Consider the following 21922-nt stretch of genomic DNA (forward strand, 5'->3'; position numbering starts at 1 on the left):
CATGACCCTCAATGGGACCAAACATGTCACCTCGGCCCCGTTTAAACCAGTCTCCAATGGGCAGGCAGAGCGGGCAGTACAAACAATCAAACAGAGCCTTAAACGAGTCACAGAAGGCTCACTCCAAACCCTCTGTCCCGAGTACTGCTCAGCTACCGCACGAGATCCCACTCGCTCACAGGGGTGCCCCAGCTGATCTACTCATGAAAAGGACACTTAACACATGACTCTCGCTGGTTCACACCAACCTGCATGATCAGGTAGAGAGCAGGCGGCAGCAACAAAATGTAAACGATGGTCGCGCCACTGTGTCACGGGAAATTGATCTGAATGAACCTGTGTATGTGCTAAACTATGGACATGGTCCCAAGTGGATCGCAGGCACGGTGATAGCTAAAGAAGGGAGTAGGGTGTTTGTAGTCAAATTAGACAATGGACAAATTTGCAGAAAGCACCTGGACCAAACGAGGCTGCGGTTCACAGACTGCCCTGAACAACCCACAGCAGACACCACCTTTTTCGAGCCCACAACACACACCCAAAGGATCAACCACACCACCCCGGACCAGGAAATCAAACCCATCACGCCCAACAGCCCAGGAAGGCCAGGCTCACCAAGCAGCTCTGCAGGGCCAACAACACGCCAGCCTAGCAAGGGCACAGGCAACACACCAGAACAGACATTTGAACCAAGGCGGTCCACCAGGGAAAGAAAGGCTCCCGACCGCCTCACTTTCTAAATAGTTTTCACTTTGACTTTGCAGGGGAGTGATATTGTGTATCTGTAAAGCATGCACTCCCATGTTCCGCCACCAGGGAGCGCATCCCCTGAAGTCCCAAAAGATTCCAGCATCCCTTGGGAGCATTGTATATAAGCCGGCCCCTAAGGCCTGTTCCTCACTCTGGAGTGTCTTAATAAAGACTGAGGTCACTGTTACTTTAACCTCCCTGTGTGCAGTCTCATCTGTGTTAGGAACACAACACTTTTGCAGTCAGTTTTTATGTTCCCAGCAAGCTTACTCTCATACTCTATTTTCCCCCTCCGAATTAAACCCTTTGTCCTCCTCTGCTGAATTCTAAATTTCTCCCAGTCCTCAGGTTTGCTGATTTTTCTGGCCAATTTATATGCCTCTTCCTTGGCTTTAACACGATCCCTAATTTCCCTTGTTGACCACGATTGAGCCACCTTCCCCATTTTATTTTTATGCCAGACAGGGATGTACAATTGTTGTCGTTCATCCATGTGATCTTTAAATGTCTGCCATTGCCTATCCACCGTCAACCCTTTAAGTATCATTCGCCAGTGTATCCTAGCCAATTCACATCTCATACCTTCGAAGTTACCTTTCTTTAAGTTCAGGACTATAGGGCCCAAGTTTCCACATGATTTGTGCCTGATTTTTAGGAGCAACTGGTGGAGAATGGACTATCTTAGAAATCGCAATTCTCCACATTTTTTTTTCTGCAGTTCTAGTCAGGTAGAACAGTTCTACTTTGGAACAGAATTTTTTCTTCAAAAGGGGGCGTGTCCGGCCACTGATGCCTGATTTCAAAGTTTCCACAGTGAAAACGTACTCCAAACTAACTTAGTATGGAGCAAGTGAAGATTTTTGTAGAACTGAAAAAACCTTGTCTACACATTAAAAAATCAGGCGCAGGTTACAAATTAGGCGTCCAGAACGAGGTGGGGGGGGGGGAGGGAAGGGAAGTCATTAAATTCTACAATAAATCCTTATTTATACTTATACAAATATTATATAAATAAATCCAACCTGAATAAAAATTTATAAGCAAAGAAAAGATTAAATAAATCATCTTCCTACCTGTGTGAAAGTGCTTCAGCCAGGGAGAATGCTGCAGGAAGCCTCACAAAACGAGGCAGCCGTTCGTTCCCGCGGCGGGGGGGGAGGGGGGGAAGGAGGAAGAAGCCGTTCCCGACGGGCGGGCGGGAGTGGGGAGGGAAACGGCTGCCTCAACTTTGAGGCTTCCTGCAGCCTTCTCACTGCTGCAAGAAGCCTCAGTGCTGATGTGCTGATGGCAATGTGCTTTTATTAAAAAATGTTCAAAAATTAAACAGCTACAAAGAACGACAAAAATGGCTGAGTGCCAATGTTTCCTTCACACTGCGCGTGCGCGAACGCTCCAACGCGCACGCGCAGGGTTGCCGGCAGGAAAAAAACTAATTAAAATGGTACCCGCCCCCTCCCACTTACAAAATCGGCGCGAGTGGTAGGCTCCTCCCCCCTGGGCACCGCGCCAAGCAGACATGGAGCTGCAGGGCGCTCCAGAATCGCGTGTTTTTTTTCCGGCGCCATTTTTGGCGCGAAAAACGGGCACCCAGCTCGGAGGGGTGCCCATTTTTTATCGTGTGGAAACTTGGGGCCATGGTCTTTGAATTACCTGTGTCACTCTCCATCTTAATGAAGAATTCTACCATATTATGGTCACTCTTCCCCGAGGGGCTTCGCACAACAAGATTGCTAATTAATCCTCTCTCATTGCACAAGACCCAGTCTCGGATGGCCTGCTCTTGAGTTGGTTCCTCAAAATATTGGTCCAGAAAACCATCCCTAATACACGCCAGGAAATCCTCCTCCACAGTATTGCTACCAGTTTAGTGAGCCCAATCTATAAGTAGATTAAAGACACCATGATAATTGCTATACCTTTATTGCATGCATCCCTAATTTCCTGTTTGATGCCATCCCCAACCTCGCTACTACTGTTTGGTGGTCTGTACACTACTCCCACTAACGTTTTCTGCCCTTTGATGTTTCGCAGCTCTACCCATATAGATTCTGCAGAATCCAACCTAATGCACTTCCTTATTATTGCGTGAATCTCCTCTTTAACCAGTAACACCACCCCACCTCCTTTTCCTTTCTGTCTATCCTTCCTGAATATTGAATGCCCGTGGATGCTGAGTTCCCAGCCTTTGTCACCCTGGAGCCATGTTTCCGTAATTCCAATTGCATCATATCCGTTAACAGCTATCGGCGCAGTTAATTCATCCATCTTATTACGAATGCTCCTCGTATTGAGACTCAGAGCATTCAGGCTTGTTTTTTATAGCACTCTTTTTCTTTTTATAATTATGTTTTTGATTTTTGCCCTTGATTTCTCTGCCCTCCACTCTTACTTTTCTCCTTCCTACCTTTTGCATCTGCCCCCTTTTTACTTCCCTCTGCCTCGCTGCATAGATTCCCATCCCCCTGCCATATTAGTTTAAACCCTCCCCAACAGCACTAGCAAACACTCCGCCTAGGACATCGGTTCCGGTCCTGCCCAGGTCCTGTCCCGTCCGGTTTGTACTGGTCCCACCTCCCCCAGAACCGGTTCCAATGACCCAGGAATTTGAATCCCTCCCTCTTGCACCATTCCTTAAGCCCCATATTCATCTTAGCTAGCCTGCTATTTCTACTCTGACTAGCACCTGGCACTGGTAGCAATCCTGAAATTTCACTCCTAGCTCCCTAAATTCAGCTTGTAGGACTTCATCCCATTTTTTATCTATATCGTTGGTACCTATATGCACCACGATAGCTGACTGTTCACCCTTCCCCTCCAGAATGCCTTGCAGCTACTCCGAGACATCTATGACCCTTGCACTAGGGAGGCAACATACCATCCTGGAGTCTGGATTGCGGCCGCAGAAAATATAGAAACATTGAAACATAGAAAATAGGTGCAGAAGTAGGCCATTCGGCCCTTCGAACCTGCACCACCATTCAATATGACCATGGCTGATCATTCACCTCAGTACCCCTTTCCCACTTTCTCTCCATACCCCTTGACCCCTTCAGGCATAAGGGCCACATCTAACGCCCTCTTGAATATATCCAATGAACTGGCATCAACAACTCTCTACGGCAGGGAATTCAACAGGTTAACAACTCTCTGAGTGAAGAAGTTTCTCCTCATCTCAGTCCTAAATGGCCTACTCCTTATCCTAAGACTATGTTCCCTGATTCTGGACTTCCCCAACATTGGGAACATCTAACCTGTCCAGTCCCGTCAGAATCTTGTATGTTTCTATGAGATCTCCTCTGAACCTTCTAAAGTCCAATGTATAAAGGCCCAGTTGATCCAGCCTCTCCTCATATATCAGTCCTGCCATCCGGGGAATCAGTCTCGTGAACCTTCGCTGCACTTCCTCACGAGCAAGAATGTCCTTCCTCAGATTAGGAGACCAAAACTGAACACAATATTCCAGGTGAGGCCTCACCAAGGCCCTGTACAATAGCAGTAAGACCTCCCTGCTCCTATACTCAAATCCCCTAGATATGAAGGCCAACATGCCATTTGCCTTCTTCACCGCCTACTGTACCTGCATGCCAACTTTCAATGACTGGTGAACCATGACACCCAAGTCACGTTGCACCTCCCCTTTTCCTAATCTGCCGCCATTCAGATAATATTCTGCCTTCGTGTTTTTGCCATCAAAGTGGATAACCTCACATTTATCCACATTATACTGTATCTGCCATGCATTTGTCCACTCACCTAACCTGTCCAAATCACCCTGCAGCTTCTTAGCATCCTCCTCACAGCTCACACCGCCACCCAGTTTAGTGTCATCTGCAAACTTCGAGATATTACACTCAATTCCTTCATCCAAATCATTGATGTATATTGGAAATAGCTGGGGTCCCAGCACTGAGCTCTGCGGTACTCCACGAGTCACTGCCTGCCATTCTGAAAAGGACCCGTTTATCCCGACTCTGTGCTTGCTGCCTGCCAACCAGTTCTCTATCCACGCCAGTACATTACCCCCAATACCATGTGCCTTCATCTTGTACACCAATCCCTTGTGTATGACCTTGTCAAAGGCCTTTTAAAAGTCCAAATACACCACATCCACTGGTTCTCCCTTGTCCATTCTACTAGTTACATCCTCAAAAAATTCTAGAAGATTGGTCAAGCATGATTTCCCCTTCATAACTCCATGCTGACTTGGACCGATCCTGTCACTGCTTTCCAAATGCGCTGCTATTTCATCCTTAATAATAGCTTCCAACATTTTCCCCACTACTGATGTCAGGCTAACCGGTCTCTAATTACGCGTTTACTCTCTCCCTCTTTTTTTAAAAAGTGGTGTTATATTAGCTACCCTCCAGTCCATACGAACTGATCCAGTGTCAATAGACTGTTGCAAAATGATCACTAATGCATCCACTATTTCTAGGGCCACCTCCTTAAGTACTCTGGGATGCAAAGAATCAGGCCTCGGGGATTTATCGGCCTTCAATCCCATCAATTTCCCCAACACAATTTCCCGCCTAATAAGGATATCCTTCAGTTCCTCCTTCTCACTCGACCCTCGGTCCGTAGTATATCCGGAAGGTCATTTGTGTCTTCCTTCGTGAAGACAGAACTAAAGTATTTGTTCAATTGGTCTGCCATTTCTTTGTTCCCCATTATTAATTCACCTGAATCCGACTGCAAGGGACCTACATTTGTTTTCACAAATCTTTTTCTCTTCACATATCTATAGAAGCTTTTGCAGTCAGTTTTTGTGTTCCCAGCAAGCTTCCTCTCGAACTCTATTTTCCCCCTCCTAATTAAACCCTTTGTCCTCCTCTACTGAATTGTAAATTTCTCCCAGTCCTCAGGTTTGCTATTTTTTCTGGCCAATTTATATGCCTCTTCCTTGGATCTAACACTATCCTTAATGTCCCTTGTGAGCCACGGTTGAGCCACCTTCCCGGTTTTATTTTTACTCCAGACAGGGATGTACAACTGTTGAAGTTCTTCCATGTGATCTATAAATGATTGCAATTGCTTATTCACCGTCAACCCTTTAAGAATCATTTGCCAGTCTATTCTAGCCAATTCACGCCTCATGCCATCGAAGTTACCTTTCCTTAAGATCAGGACCCTAGTTTCTGAAGTAACTGTGTCACTCTCCATCTTAATAAAGAATTCTACCATATTCGGGTCACTCTTCCCCAAGGGGCCTCGCACAACAAGATTGCTAATTAATCCCTTTTCATTGCACATCACCCAGTCTAGGATGGGCAGCTCTCTAGTTGGTTCCTCGACATATTGGTCTGGAAAACCATCCCTAATACACTCCAGGAAATCCTCCTCTACTGCATTGCTACCAGTTTGATTAGCCCAATCAGTATGTAGATTAAAGTCGCCCATGATAACTTTTATTGCACACATCCCTTATTTCTTGTTTCATGCTTTCCCCAACCTCACTACTACTGTTTGGTGGCCTGTACACAACTCCCACCAGCATTTTCTGCCCTTTGGTATTCCGCAGCTCTATCAATACTCATTCCACATTATCCAATCTAATGTCCTTCCTTAATATTGCATTAATTTCTTCTTTGACCAGCAATGCTACCTGGCCTCCTTTTCCTCTCTGTCCATCCTTGTAAATGCTGAATACTCCTGGATGTTGAGTTCCCAGCCTTGGTCACCCTGGAGCCATGTCTCTGTGATGCCAATTACATCGTATCCATGAACTGCTATCTGCGCAGTTAATTCGTCCACCTTATTCCAAATACTCCTCGCATTGAGGCACAGAGCCTTCAGGCTTGTCTTTTTAACATACATTGCCCCTTTAGAATTTTGCTGTAATGTGGCCTTTTTTGTTTTTTGCCTTGGGATTCCCTGCCCTCCACTTTTACTATTCTCCTTTCTATCTTTTGCCTCTGTCTCCCTGCATAGGTTCCCATCCCCTGCCACATTAGTTTAACTCCTCCCCAACAGCAGTAGCAAACACTCTACCTCAGACATTGGTTCCGGTCCTGCCCAGGTGCAGACCATTCAGTTTGTACTGTCCCACCTCCCCCAGAACCGGTTCCAATGCCCCAGGAATTTGAATCCCTCCCCTCTGCACCACTCCTCAAGCCACATATTCGTCTGAGTTATCCTGCGATTCCTACTCTGACTAGCACGTGGCACTGGTAGCAATCCTGAAATTACTACTTTTGAGGTCCTACTTTTTAATTTAGCTCCTAGTTCCCTAAATTCGTCTCGTAGGACCTCATCCCGTTTTTTACCTATATCGTTGGTACCAATGTGCACCACGACAACTGGCTGTTTACCTTCCCTTTTCAGAATGTCCTGCACCCGCTACAAGACATCCTTGACCCTTGCACCAGGGAGGCAACATACCATCCTGGAGTCTCAGTTGCGGCCACAGAAACTCCTATCTATTCCCCTTACAATTGAATCCCCTATCACTATAGTTCTCCCACTCTTTTTCCTGCCCTCCTGTGCAGCAGAGCCACCCACCGTGCCATGAATTTGGCTGCTGTTGCCCTCTCCTGATGAGTCATCCCCCTCAACAGTACCCAAAGAGGTGTATCTGTTTTGCAGGGGGATGACGGCAGGGGACCCCTGCACTACCTTCCTTGCACTGCTCTTCCTGCTGTTCACCCATTTACTATGTGGCTGAGTACCCTTTATCTGCGGTGTGACCAACTCGCTAAACGTGCTATTCACGTCATTCTCAGCATCGTGGATGCTCCAGAGTGAATCCACCCACTGCTCCAGTGCCGCAATGCGGTCAGTCAGGAGCTGCAGGCGGATACACTTCCCGCATACCTAGTCGTCAGGGACACCGGAAGCGTCCCTGACTTACCACATTGTACAGGAGGAGCATAACACATGTCCGAGCTCTCCTGCCATGACTTAACCCTCAGATACACTTAAATTGGCAACAAAAATGATAAAGTTTGCTTACTGATAAGAAAAGAAAAAGAAAAAGAAAAAAATACTCACCAATCAACCAGCAAATCACTTACCTGCTTAGCCGTGATGTCACACTTCAATTTCTTTTTACTTCTATTTTGCCTTTGTCCCTGCACCAGCTCGCTATTCCCCCTCCGACTGCCGCTCGTCAACTTACAATTACTGAGCGCTTTTGGCAACCAGTGTGCACAGCAATGATGTTTCATGCAAGGAATGCAAATCAGGAAATTCTAGCACGCAGGATGGCCTGAAGTTGTGCAGCTGTGTGACACCGTGTGACACTTACAGTATCTCTGCACCATTATTCTGCTTGCAGGGGAAGACGTTGTTTGATGAGCAGGTGCAGCTCCTGATCTTTTCTTGCAGGAGGCCATCTTTTGCACTGAGAATGGAGAAGTCAGCAGCTTCCTCGGAGCGCAGGATTAATCCGTGATGTTCACGGCCTGTAATACTACTGCGACACGGACTTGCATTAAACTTCCGTAACATCACCGAGAATATCACACAATGCAAGTAAAGCTTGAAGGTGCTTATTTGAAGCAGCGGTTTGACATCTCACTCCCTGCTGTTTGCTTAGACATGAAAGAAGAGGCTCCTGCCACACAAGACTATCCACGAGCAAGCCAGCACTTGCATGAATAGTGACTACACCTGTGACAGAGACTGTGTGAGTTGTGTACAGACCTCCAAACAGTAGTAGTGATGTTGGGGAGGGCATCAAACATGAAATTAGGGGTGCGTGCAATAAAGGTGCAGCAGTTATAATGGGTGACTTTAATATGCACATAGATTGGGTTAACCAAACTGGAAGCAATACGGTAGAGGAGGATTTCCTGGAGTGCATAAGGGATGGTTTTTTAGACCAATATGTCGAGGAACCAACTAGGGGGGAGGCCACCTTAGACTGGGTGTTGTGTAATGAGAGAGAATTAATTAGCAATCTCGTTGTGCGAGGCCCCTTGGGGAAGAGTGACCATAATATGGAGGAATTCTGCATTAGGATGGAGAATGAAACTGTTAATTCAGAGACCATGGTCCAGAACTTAAAGAAGGGTAACTTTGAAGGTATGAGGCGTGAATTGGCTAGGATAGATTGGCGAATGATACTGAAGGGGTTGACTGTGGATGGGCAGACATTTAGAGACCGCATGGATGAACTACAACAATTGTACATTCCTGTTTGTCGTAAAAATAAAAAAGGGAAGGTGGCTCAACCGTGGCTATCAAGGGAAATCAGGGATAGCATTAAAGCCAAGGAAGTGGCATACAAATTGGCCAGAAATAGCAGAGAACCCGGGGACTGGGAGAAATTTAGAACTCAGCAGAGGAGGACAAAGGGTTTGATTAGGGCAGGGAAAATGGAGTACGAGAAGAAACTTGCAGGGAACATTAAGACGGATTGCAAAAGTTTCTATAGATATGTAAAGAGAAAAAGGTTAGTAAAGACAAACGTAGGTCCCCTGCAGTCAGAATCAGGGGAAGTCATAACGGGGAACAAAGAAATGGCGGACCAATTGAACAAGTACTTTGGTTCGGTATTCACTGAGGAGGACACAAACAACCTTCCGGATATAAAAGGGGTCGGAGGGTCTAGTAAGGAGGAGGAACTGAGGGAAATCCTTATTAGTCGGGAAATTGTGTTGGGGAAATTGATGGGATTGAAGGCCGATAAATCCCCAGGGCCTGATGGACTGCATCCCAGAGTACTTAAGGAGGTGGCCTTGGAAATAGTGGATGCATTGACAGTCATTTTCCAACATTCCATTGACTCTGGATCAGTTCCTATGGAGTGGAGGGTAGCCAATGTAACCCCACTTTTTAAAAAAGGAGGGAGAGAGAAAACAGGGAATTACAGACCGGTCAGCCTGACATCGGTAGTGGGTAAAATGATGGAATCAATTATTAAGGATGTCATCGCAGTGCATTTGGAAAGAGGTAATATGATAGGTCCAAGTCAGCATGGATTTGTGAAAGGGAAATCATGCTTGACAAATCTTCTGGAATTTTTTGAGGATGTTTCCAGTAGAGTCGACAAGGGAGAACCAGTTGATGTGGTATATTTGGACTTTCAGAAGGCTTTCGACAAGGTCCCACACAAGAGATTAATGTGCAAAGTTAAAGCACATGGGATTGGGGGTAGTGTGCTGACATGGATTGAGAACTGGTTGTCAGACAGGAAGCAAAGAGTAGGAGTAAATGGGGACTTTTCAGAATGGCAGGCAGTGACTAGTGGGGTACCGCAAGGTTCTGTGCTGGGGCCCCAGCTGTTTACACTGTACATTAATGATTTAGACGAGGGGATTAAATGTAGTATCTCCAAATTTGCGGATGACACTAAGTTGGGTGGCAGTGTGAGCTGCAAGGAGGATTCTATGAGGCTGCAGAGCGACTTGGATAGGTTAGGTGAGTGGGCAAATGCATGGCAGATGAAGTATAATGTGGATAAATGTGAGGTTATCCACTTTGGTGGTAAAAACAGAGAGACAGACTATTATCTGAATGGTGACAGATTAGGAAAAGGAGAGGTGCAACGAGACCTGGGTGTCATGGTACATCAGTCATTGAAGGTTGGCATGCAGGTACAGCAGGCGGTTAAGAAAGCAAATGGCATGTTGGCCTTCATAGCGAGGGAATTTGAGTACAAGGGCAGGGAGGTGTTGCTACAATTGTACAGGGCCTTGGTGAGGCCACACCTGGTGTATTGTGTACAGTTTTGGTCTCCTAACCTGAGGAAGGACATTCTTGCTATTGAGGGAGTGCAGCGAAGGTTCACCAGACTGATTCCCGGGATGGCGGGACTGACCTATCAAGAAAGACTGGATCAACTGGGCTTGTATTCACTGGAGTTCAGAAGAATGAGAGGGGACCTCATAGAAACGTTTAAAATTCTGACGGGGTTCGACAGGTTAGATGCAGGAAGAATGTTCCCAATGTTGGGGAAGTCCAGAACCAGGGGACACAGTCTAAGGATAAGGGGGAAGCCATTTAGGACTGAGATGAGGAGGAATTTCTTCACCCAGAGAGTGGTGAACCTGTGGAATTCTCTACCACAGAAAGTTGTTGAGGCCAATTCACTAAATATATTCAAAAAGGAGTTAGATGAAGTCCTTACTACTAGGGGAATCAAGGGGTATGGTGAGAAAGCAGGAATGGGGTACTGAAGTTGCATGTTCAGCCATGAACTCATTGAATGGCGGTGCAGGCTAGAAGGGCCGAATGGCCTACTCCTGCACCTATTTTCTATGTTTCTATGTTTCTATGTAATTCCCATGTTGGACTGTACCATCACCTGAGAACTCACTTTTAGAGCGGAAGCAAGCCTTCCTCAATTGCCAGGCGCTGCCTATGATGATGATGACTCGTGGATGATTTCATGTTCCTCACCGGACATTGCAGTTTAATCGCAGCAATATCTCCATCGAAGCCAAAAAAAATCACCAGCACGACTGCACACATCCCAGAGGATAAGAACAAAAGAAATAGGAGCAGTAGTTAGCCATTCGGCCCCTCGAGCCTGCTCCGCCATTCAATTAGATCATGGCTGATCTGATCATGGACTCAGCTCCAATTCCCTGCCCGCTCTCCATAACCCTTTATTCCCTTATCGCTCAAAAATCTGTCTATTTCCACCTGAAATATATTCAATGACCCAGCCTCCACAGCTATCTGGGGCAGAGAATTTCATAGATTTACAACTCTCTGACAGAAGAAATTTCTCCTCAGTTTTAAATGGGCGGCCCCATGTCGCCTAGTTTTAGTTTCCCCAATGAGTGATGGTGATAATGAGGCTGAAGAGCAAGTGCAGGGCGAGTCGCAGTGCACAAGTGAGGAGTGGGACGTGGTAACGGTTGCCAAGGTCTACAAGCCTGCTGACCGGAGGCCCAGCATAATTCCCACCTCTGCTGCGACGGCTGTGGATTCAGACTCCTTACACGAGGAATTTGCCACCCGAGGAGGATCGTCTCAAAGTGGGTCACTGCGAACTGTGCAGGACAATAAGGAGAATGGAGGAGTCCACTCACCAGATCTGCAGATACGCGTCTGCTGTCTGCAGTCACGCGTCTGCTGTCTGCAGTCATCATCATAGGCAGTCCCTTGAAATCGAGGAAGACTTGCTTCCACTATAAAAATGAGTTCTCAGGTGGCTGTACAGTCCAATACGGGAATTACAGTCTCTGTAACTGACGCATATTCAATAACTCAATAGGTTTAGTACCATGAACTCAATCAGGTGCGACCTGACTACTTTAATAGCTCTCAAAGTGCGGTTTAAACATGGAGGCTTTCCTTATATACAAGGGCTGCACGTGTGTGTCTGTGGGCCAATGATGTTCGGCGGTCGCTCCCCCTGGTGGCAGGTAAACCCAGGCATATATATATTACATTATTCCCCCCCCCCCCCAAGATCTTGGTATCAGTCCTATTTACGGTCCGCGGCTTTCCGTTCCCTAGTTGATTGTCTCAGTTCAATTCCAGAGCTCTCTGAATCATTCATGACTTGAGGCTGTGTAGCCGATCTAACGGGAGTGGCAGTGTCCATGTTGGGGATTGAAGGTCCAGATTCATTGACAACAGCAGGGTCTTCTGATGGCTGAATATGAATTGGTTGATCATTGATGGCGTCTTCTTCAAGCTGTTCCGGTTCGTCTGTGCGCCGCAATTTCGTCTGAACAATGTACTCCTGCATGTTTGCCCATTAGTGAGCCTGACAATAAGTACCCTGTTACCCTCCTTGGCCGTAGCAGTGCCAGTGACCCACTTGGGGCCTTGACCATAATTTAGCACATACACAGGATCATTAATAGAGATGTCACGTGACAAGGCAGTGAGATCATGATACCACTGCTGATGTTGACGTCTGTTTTCGACGTGATCAGGGTTGACAAGCAAGAGCCTGGTCTTGAGACTTCTCTTCATCAACAGTTCAACAGGGGGGACCCTGTAAGCATGTGGTGTCTCGTCCTGTAACTAAGCAGTATGAGTGGCAAGTGAGTCTGCAAAGAACCGTGAATTACATGGTTTAGGCTCTGTTTGAAGGTTTGGACGGCCCGCTCCGTTTGACCATTGGATGCGGGTTTGAATGGTGCTGGATGACATGATTACACATTCTATCCATTTAGAATACGCATCCACCACCACCAAAAACATTTTGTACCAGGAAAGGGCCCGCATAGTCGATGTGGATCCTCGACCATAGTTTGGATGACCATGACCACAGACTTAGCGAAGATTCCATTGGTGCATTGCTTAACTGCATGCAAGTGTTACACTGATGCACAAATGACTCCAAATCAGAGTCAATGCCAGGCCACCAAACGTGAGACCTTGCAGTGTACTTCATCATCACAATACCGAGATGGGTACTGTATAAATCCCGCACAAATCTCTCCCTGCCTTTCTTAGGCATAACCACACGATTACCCTAAAGCAAACAATCAGATTGAATGGATTGTTCATCGTTGTGATGGTTGTAAGGTTTGGTCTCATCACACACTTCCCTGGGAATGGCTGACCAATCACCACTAAGAACTAAGGTCTAGGTCCTAACTTGTTGGGTAGTGACAGGCGACACTTCACTCTCAGAGGCATCCATGACCAACAGTAGGTCTGTGGGCTGTGGCGTTTCCACCTCCAGCGTGGGCAATGATAAACGGCTCAATGCATCGGCACAATTCTTGGTGCCAGGTCTATGGCGAATGACATAATCATAGGCAGATAATGTCAGCGCCCACCTCTGGATGCGGGACAACATGTTGGTATTGATATTCCTATGTTTTGAAAACAAAGATATGAGCGGCTTGTGATCGATTTCAAGTTCAAAATGAAGCCCAAACAGATACTGGTGTATCTTTTTAACCCCATATACGCAGGCTAAAGCTTCTTTCTCTACCATGTCGTAGGCTCTTTACACTTTAGAAATGCTTCTCGATGCATACACAATGGGTTGTAGTTTGCCCGACTCATTGGATTGTTGGAGCACACAACCAACCCCATGTGATGAAGAGTCACAGGCCAATGCTAAACGCTTGCACGGGGTCATAATGTATCAGCAATTTGTTGGAACAAAGCAGATTTCGAGCCTTCTCGAAGGTCCTGTCTTGAGATACACCCCAAACCCAGTTGTCGCCTTTCTGAGCAGCATGTGCAGTGGCTCTAATAATGTGCTCAATTTAGGTAAGAAATTACTGAAGTAGCTGAGAAGACCAAGGAACAAATGTAGCTCTGTCACATTCTGGGGTCTCAATGCATTTTTGATGGCCTCTGTTTTTGAGTCCATAGGCCTGATGACATGTGCAGCAATCTTCCTTCCCAGGACTTCGACTTCCAGTGCCATAAAGACGCACTTTGAAAGTTTCAGCTTGAGCCCCACTTTGTCCCGACGACGTAGAAACTCTTCCAGGTTGTGCAGGTGTTCGGCAGTGTCACGACCTGTGACCACAATGTCATCTTGGAACAGCACAGTTCTAGGGATGGAATTCAGTAAACTCTCCATGTTTCTCTGAAATATGGCTGCAGCTGAGCGAATTCCGAAAGGAAACCTGCTGTAAATGAACAAGCCTTTATGCGTATTGATGCAGAGTCTGGTGAACCTTCGCTGCACTCCCTCAATAGCAAGATTGTCCTTCCTCAAGTTAGGAGACCAAAACTGTACACAATACTCCAGGTGTGGCCTCACCAAGGCCCTGTACAACTGTAGTAACACCTCCCTGCCCCTGTACTCAAATCCCCTCGCTATGAAGGCCAGCATGCCATTTGCTTTCTTAACCGCCTGCTGTACCTGCATGCCAACCTTCAATGACTGATGTACCATGACACCCAGGTCTCGTTGCACTTCCTCTTTTCCAAATCTGTCACCATTCGGATAATTGTCTGTCTCTCTGTTTTTACCACCAATGTGGATAACCTCACATTCATCCACATTATACTTCATCTGCCATGCATTTACCCACTCCTATCCAGGTCACTCTGCAGCCTTATAGCTCACTCATCGCAGCTCACACTGCCACCCAACTTAGTGTCATCCGCAAATTTGGAGATACTACATTTAATCCCCTCGTCTAAATCATTAATGTACAATGTAAACAGCTGGGGCCCCAGCACAGAACCTTGCGCTACCCCACGAGTCGCTGTCTGCCATTCTGAAAAGTACTCATTTACTCCTACTCTTTGCTTCCTGTCTGCCAACCAGTTCTCAATCCACATCAGCACACTACCCCCAATCCCATGTGCTCTAACTTTGCACATTAATCTCTTGTGTGGGAATTTGTCGAAAGCCTTCTGAAAGTCCAAATACACCACATCAACTGGTTCTCCCTTGTCCATTCTACTGGAAACATCCTCAAAAAATTCCAGAAGATTTGTCAAGCATGATTTCCCTTTCACAAATCTATGCTGACTTGGACCTATCATGTCATCTCTTTCCAAATGCGCTGCTATGACATCCTTAATAATTGATTCCATCATTTTACCCACTACTAATGTCAGGCTGACCGGTCTATAATTCACTGTTTTCTCTCTCCCTCCTTTTTTAAAAGTGGAGTTACATTGGCTACCCTCCACTCCATAGGAACTGATCCAGAGTCTGTGGAATGTTGGAAAATGACTGTCAATGCATCCGCTATTTCCAAGGCCACCAACTTAAGTATTCTGGGATGCAGACCCTCGGGCCTGGGGATTTATCGGTCTTCAATCCCATAAATTTCCCCAACACAATTTCCCGACTAATAAGGATTTCCCTGAGTTCCTCCTTCTTACGAGACCCCCTGACCCCTTTTATCCGGAAGGTTGTTTGTGTCCTCCTTAGTGAATACCGAACCAAAGTACTTGTTCAATTGGTCTGCCATTTCTTTGATCCACGTTATGACTTCCCCTGATTCTGACTGCAGGGGACCTATGTTTGTCTTTACTAACCTTTTTCTCTTTACATATCTATAGAAGCTTTTGCAGTCCATCTTAATGTCCTCTAGTACTTTATTTTCCCTGCCCTAATCAAACTCTTTGTCCTCCTCTGCTGAGTTCTAAATTTCTCCCAGTCCCCGGGTTCACTGCTATTTCTGGCCAATTTGTATGCCACTTCCTTGGCTTTAATACTATCCCTGATTTCCCTTGATAGCCACGGTTGAGCCACCTTTCCTTTTTTATTTTTACACCAGACAGGGATGTACAATTGTTGTAGTTCATCCATGCGGTCTCTAAATATCTGCCATTGCCCATCCACTGTCAACCCCTTCAGTATCATTCGGCAATCTATCCTAGCCAATTCATGCCTCATACCTTCAAAGTTATCCTTCTTTAAGTTCTGGACCATGGTCTCTGAATTAACTGTTTCATTCTCCATCCTAATGTAGAATTCCACCATATTATGGTCACTCTTCCCCAAGGGGCCTCGCACAACGAGATTGCTAATTAATCCTCTCTCATTATACAACACCCAGTCTAAGATGGCCTCCCCCCTAGTTGGTTCCTCGACATATTGGTCTTGAAAACCAACCCTTGTGCACTCCAGGAAATCCTCCTCCACCGTATTGATTCCAGTTTGGTTCGCCCAATCTATATGCATATTAAAGTCACCCATGATAACTGCTGCACCTTTATTGCATGCACCCCTAATTTCCTGTCTGATGCCCTCCCCAACATCACTACTACTGTTTGCAGGTCTGTACACAACTCCCACAAACGTTTCTTGCCCTTTGGTGTTCTGCAGCTCTACCCGTATAGATTCTACATCATCCAAGCTAATGTCCTTCCTATCTATTGCATTAATCGCTTCTTTAACCAGCAATGCTACCCCACCTCCTTTTCCTTTTATTCTATCCTTCCTGAATGTTGAATAGCCTTGAATATTGAGTTCCCAGCCCTGATATCCTGGAGCCGCGTCTCTGTAATCCCAATCACATCATATCTGTAAACCTCTATTTGCACAGTTAATTCATCCACCTTATTATGGATACTCCTTGCATTAAGACACAGAGCCTTCAGGCTTGTCTTTTTAACACACCTTGTCCCTTTAGAATTTTTCTGTAATGTGCCCCTTTTTGTTTTTTGCCGTGGGATTCCCTGCCCTCCACTTTTACTATTCTCCTTTCTATCTTTTGCCTCTGTCTCCCTTTTATTTCCCTCTGCCTTCCTGCATAGGTTCCCATCCCCCTGCCATATTAGTTTAACTCCTCCCCAACAGCACTAGCAAACACTCCCATTGGTTCCGGTCCTGCCCAGGTGCAGACCGTCCAGTTTGTACTGGTCCCACCTCCCCCAGAACCGGTTCCAATGCCCCAGGAATTTGAATCGCTCCCTTGTGCACCACTCCTCAAGCCACGTATTCATCTGAGCTATCCTGCGATTCCTACTCTGACTAGCACATGGCACTGGTAGAAATCCTGAGATTACTACTTTTGAGGTCCTACTTTTTAATTTATCTTCTCGCTCTCTAAATTAATCTCGTAGGATCTCATCCCATTTTTTACCTATATCATTGGTACCTATGTGTACAATGACAACTTGTTGTTCACCCTCTCTTTTCAGAATGACCTGCACCCGTCCGAGACATCCTTGACCCTTGCACAGAGAGGCAACATAGCATCCTGGAGTCTCGGTTGCGGCCGCAGAAACGCCTATCTATTCCTCTTACAATCGAATCCCCTGTCACTATAGCTCTTCCATTCGTTTTCCTGCCCTCCTGTGCAGCAGAGCCACCCACGGCATGAACTTGGCTGCTGCTGCCCTCCCCTGATGAGTCATCCCCCTCAACAGTACCCAAAGCGGTGTATCTGTTTTGCAGGGGGATGACTGCAGGGGACCCCTGCCCTACCTTCCTTACACTGCTCTTCCTGCTGGTCACCCATTTACTATCTGGCTGAGTACCTTTTACCTGTGGTGTGACCAACTCACTAAACGTGCTATTCACGTCATTCTCAGCATCGTGGATGCTCCAGAATGAATCCACCCACAGCTCCAGTGCCGCAATGCGGTCGGTCAGGAGCTGCAGGTGGGTGCACTTCCCGCATATGTAGACGTCAGGGACAGCGGAAGCGTCCCTGACTTCCCACATAGTACAGGAGGAGCATAACACGTGTCCGAGCTCTCCTGCCATGACTTAACCCTTCGATACACTTAAGTTGACAACAACAATGATAAAGCTTACTTAATGATAAAGAAAAGCTACTTACCAATCAGCAGCCAATCACTTACCCCCTTGGCTGTGATGTCACCTTTCGATTTCTTTCTACTTCTTTTTTGCCTTCTCCCTGTAGCTGCACAAGCTGGGCCTCAGCGACACACCTCCCGACTCTCTCCACGCACCTGGAACTCCCAAGCCTCTCCGACGCGTTGGGCCTTTTTATAGGCCTCAGCGACGCACCTCCCAACTCTCTCCACGCACCTGGAACTCCCGAGCCTCTCCGACGCGTTAGGCCTTTTTATACACCTCAGCAACGCACCTCCCGACTCTGTCCACGCACCTGGAACTCCCGAGCCTCTCCGACGCGTTAGGCCTTTTTATACACCTCAGCAACGCACCTCCCGACTCTGTCCACGCACCTGGAACTCCCGAGCCTCCTCCGACGCATTGGGCCTTTTTATACAGGTTAGCTGAATGGTCAAATGCATGGCAGATACAGTATAATGCGGATTAAATGTGAGGTTATCCACTTTGGTGTATCCCCTTAATTAGTTGCTATCCTGGCAATAACGAGCTCAGATAGCTTGAGGCATGTCCTTTGGTACCAGAGCTATCCCTTGAACATGCTTGGAGAATGTGCTTTACTCTGCACTCCGAAAAATTGCACATTAACTCTCAAAGAACTGAACCAACAGTCATTTGTAGGCTGATTTATTTATTAATTTTTTAGGAACATATTAAAAAAAAGAAGCATTTATTTCACTGTCTCTGAATGCACCTCTCACAAACCTCATTCCAATTCTAATGTCCTTCCGGGAAGGGAACCTGCCACCCCCAACCCAATCTGGCCGACATGTGACTCCAGTCCTCCACTACTTGGTGTCCTTAGGGCAACAAGATATGAATTTTTTTATTTGTTCATTTATTGCCCATCCCTAATTGTCCTTGAGGAAGACGTGGTGATCCGCCTTCTTCAACTACTGCAGTCTGTGATACTTCATTTTTTTGTCGCGGTTTGGTGCAACTGAGTGAACTGAGTGGCTCGTTAGGCCATTTCAAAAGGTGGTTAAGAGTCAATCCCATGGCTATGGGTCTGGACTCACATATAGGCCAGACCAGGTAAAGACAGAAGATTTTCTTCCCGAAAGAACCATTAGTGAACCAGATGAGATTTTACGACAATCTGGAAGTTTCATGGTCACCATTACTGATACAGCTTTTTATTCCAGATTTTTAAAATTTAATTAATGAAATACGATGGTAAGTACTGCAGGGAATCAAATATGACCAGGGTGATCTCCTGGACGAGTTTCAATTGCCTGGACGGGTCAGGGAGGAATTTTCCCAGATTTTCTTTTCCCCAATTGGCCTAGGTTTTTATCTGGTTTTTGCCTCTCCCAGGAGATCACATGGCTCCGGTTGGGGTGGAGTGTAGAATGTTTCAGTGTAAAGGGTGTCACTGCTGTGTGGGGCGGACTGGTTGGGCCGGATGCTCTTTACCAGTCCGTCATTGTTCATTGTTCATAGGTTTATATGTAATCTTCAGGGCTGCTGACCAAGGGCCGTGTGGCTCTTTGTCAGCCGTCGGGGACACGATGGGCCGAAATGGCCTCCTTCTGCGCTGTTTCTATGTTTCTAAATTAAATTCCCCAGCTACCATGGTGGGATTTGAACTCCTTCTGCCTCTTACAAGGCTCATGGGAACTCTGATATTCGTCCGGAACTCGATGTTTCCAGGTCCTGGACTACCTCTGGCCCTTCCACTGTACTCCCGTCAAAGTTACAGTGAGCGGGAAAAGGGAAAGGGGACCCAGAATAATCAAGTTCCACCCCAATCTCCACCCTTGTCTGCTATCAATATGGTGATTCTTCAGGTTCATGTTCCGTAAGATCCACTGACTCGGAGGTAATTTATTTCTCAGTAATACACTCTGCTATTATTTGATACATTTGTTTTTCTCTTTGTCTCTATATTTATTGTTTATTTTATCTATTACAACCTAACATAGGAAAGTAATTGTTATAGTTTTCTTTGACTTGTTATAGTTTCCTCAAAGATTCTCTACATGACAGCTCCATGTAGCATGTTTAAATAAAATAGTCATGTAATAAGGCCTTAAAAGAAGACAAAAAGTCCCATGAACACAAAGTTAATGTGGAAAAGAAAGACTTCCATTAATATAGTGCCTTTCATGACCACCGGATGTCTCAAAGTGTTTTGCAGCCAATGAAGTACTTTTTAAAGTGTAGTCATTGTTGTAATGTAGGAAATGCAGCAGCCAATTTGCACACAGCATGCTCCCATGAATAGCAATGTGATAATGACCAGATAATCTGTTTTTTGATGTGGATTGAGGGATAAATTATGTCCAGGATTCCGGGGATAACTCCCCTGCTCTTCTTCGAAATAGTGCCATGGGATCTTTTACGTTCAGCTGAGAGAGAAGATGGGGCCTTGGTTTAACGTCTCATCCAAAAGACGGCACATAAGAACATAAGAACATAAGAATTAGGAACAGGAGTAGACCATCTAGCCCCTCGAGCCTGCTCCGCCATTCAACAAGATCATGGCTGATCTGGCCGAAGACTCAGCTCCACTTACCCACCCGCTCCCCATAACCCTGAATTCCCTTATTGGTTAAAAATCTATCTATCTGTGATTTGAATACATTCAATGAGCTAGCCTCAACTGCTTCCTTGGGCAGAGAATTCCACAGATTCACAACCCTCTGGGAGAAGAAACTTCTTCTCAACTCGGTTTTAAATTGGCTCCCCTGTATTTTGAGGCTGTGCCCCCTAGTTCTAGTCTCCCCGACCAGTGGAAACAACCTTTCTGCCTCTATCTTGTCTATCCCTTTCATTATTTTAAATGTTTCTATAAGAACACCCCTCATCCTTCTGAACTTCAACGAGTAAAGACCCAGTCTACTCAATCTATCATCATAAGGTAACCCCCTCATCTCCGGTATCAGCCTAGTGAATCGTCTCTGTACCCCCTCCAAAGCTAGTATATCCTTCCTTAAGTAAGGTGACCAAAACTGCACGCCGTACTCCAGGTGCGGCCTCACCAATACCCGATACAGTTGCAGCAGGACCTCCCCGCTTTTGTACTCCATCCCTCTCGCAATGAAGGCCAACATTCCATTCGCCTTCCTGATTACCTCCCCCAGTGCAGCGTTCCCTCAGTGCCTCACTGTAGGGTCGGTCCAGATTTTTGTGCTCAAGTCTCACAACCTTCTGATTCAGAGGTGAGAGTGCTGCCCACTGAGCCACAGCTGACAAAGAGTTATTTTTCATACATATACCATTATGCAAATCAGCTTACTGAGGAAAATGGAGGACTAAATATTTCTACTCACCATAGTTGTCTCTGCAATTGAGCCAAAACTGTTGATAAATATGTTGCAGCTGACATTAACAGGAGGGCCTGTAAAAATAATGAACAAAACATTGAAGCACAAACGTTCTCTCCGACATGCAGTGCGAGATTGTAAGCAAAACGTCCGTTTGAATTAGTTCACTCTTGTCATTTTGCAGAGGCCCCGAGAACTTGCTTACAGCTGCTTTTCTCTTCCGTTTCTTTGACTGCTTTGCTCTGCCTTCCCCCAACATGTCTCTGCTTTCAGCTGGAAAGAATTCGTGCAGCAAGCTGTTCCGTGGCAGCTGCTAAGGATGCCCTGACACATGAATGGTATGCGACCACTAGACAGGACCGATCTCCTCAGCTTCTGCTGTGAAGGCACTCTGGGGCAGAGATAGAAACATAGAAACATAGAAAATAGGTGCAGGAGTAGGCCATTCGGCCCTTCGAGCCTGCACCACCATTCAATAAGATCATGGCTGATCATTTCTTCAGTACCTCTTTCCTGCTTTCTCTCCATACCCCTTGATCCCCTTAGCCATAGGGGCCATATCTAACTCCCTCTTGAATATATCCAATGAACTGGCATAAACAACTCTTTGCAGCAGGGAATTCCACAGGTTAACAACTCTCTGAGTGAAGAAGTTTCTCTTCATCTCAGTGCTAAATGGCCTACCCCTTACCGAAGACTGTGTCCACTGATTCTGGACATCCCCAATATCGGGAACATTCTACCA

The 21922-nt window shown here is 46.2% G+C and overlaps 1 protein-coding gene across 1 annotated transcript in view; it reads right to left on the reverse strand.

The window, feature by feature from the left end:
* Positions 1-21922, reverse strand: part of glra3 (glycine receptor, alpha 3) — a 280830-nt gene that overhangs the window by 141617 nt on the left and 117291 nt on the right. The window contains exon 3 of the mRNA XM_070896552.1: positions 21184-21251. Coding sequence (XP_070752653.1) covers positions 21184-21251 — 68 coding nt within the window. The remainder of the gene's footprint in view (positions 1-21183; positions 21252-21922) is intronic.

Source organism: Pristiophorus japonicus, chromosome 1 (assembly GCF_044704955.1).
Source record: "Pristiophorus japonicus isolate sPriJap1 chromosome 1, sPriJap1.hap1, whole genome shotgun sequence".
NCBI lineage: Eukaryota > Metazoa > Chordata > Chondrichthyes > Pristiophoridae > Pristiophorus > Pristiophorus japonicus.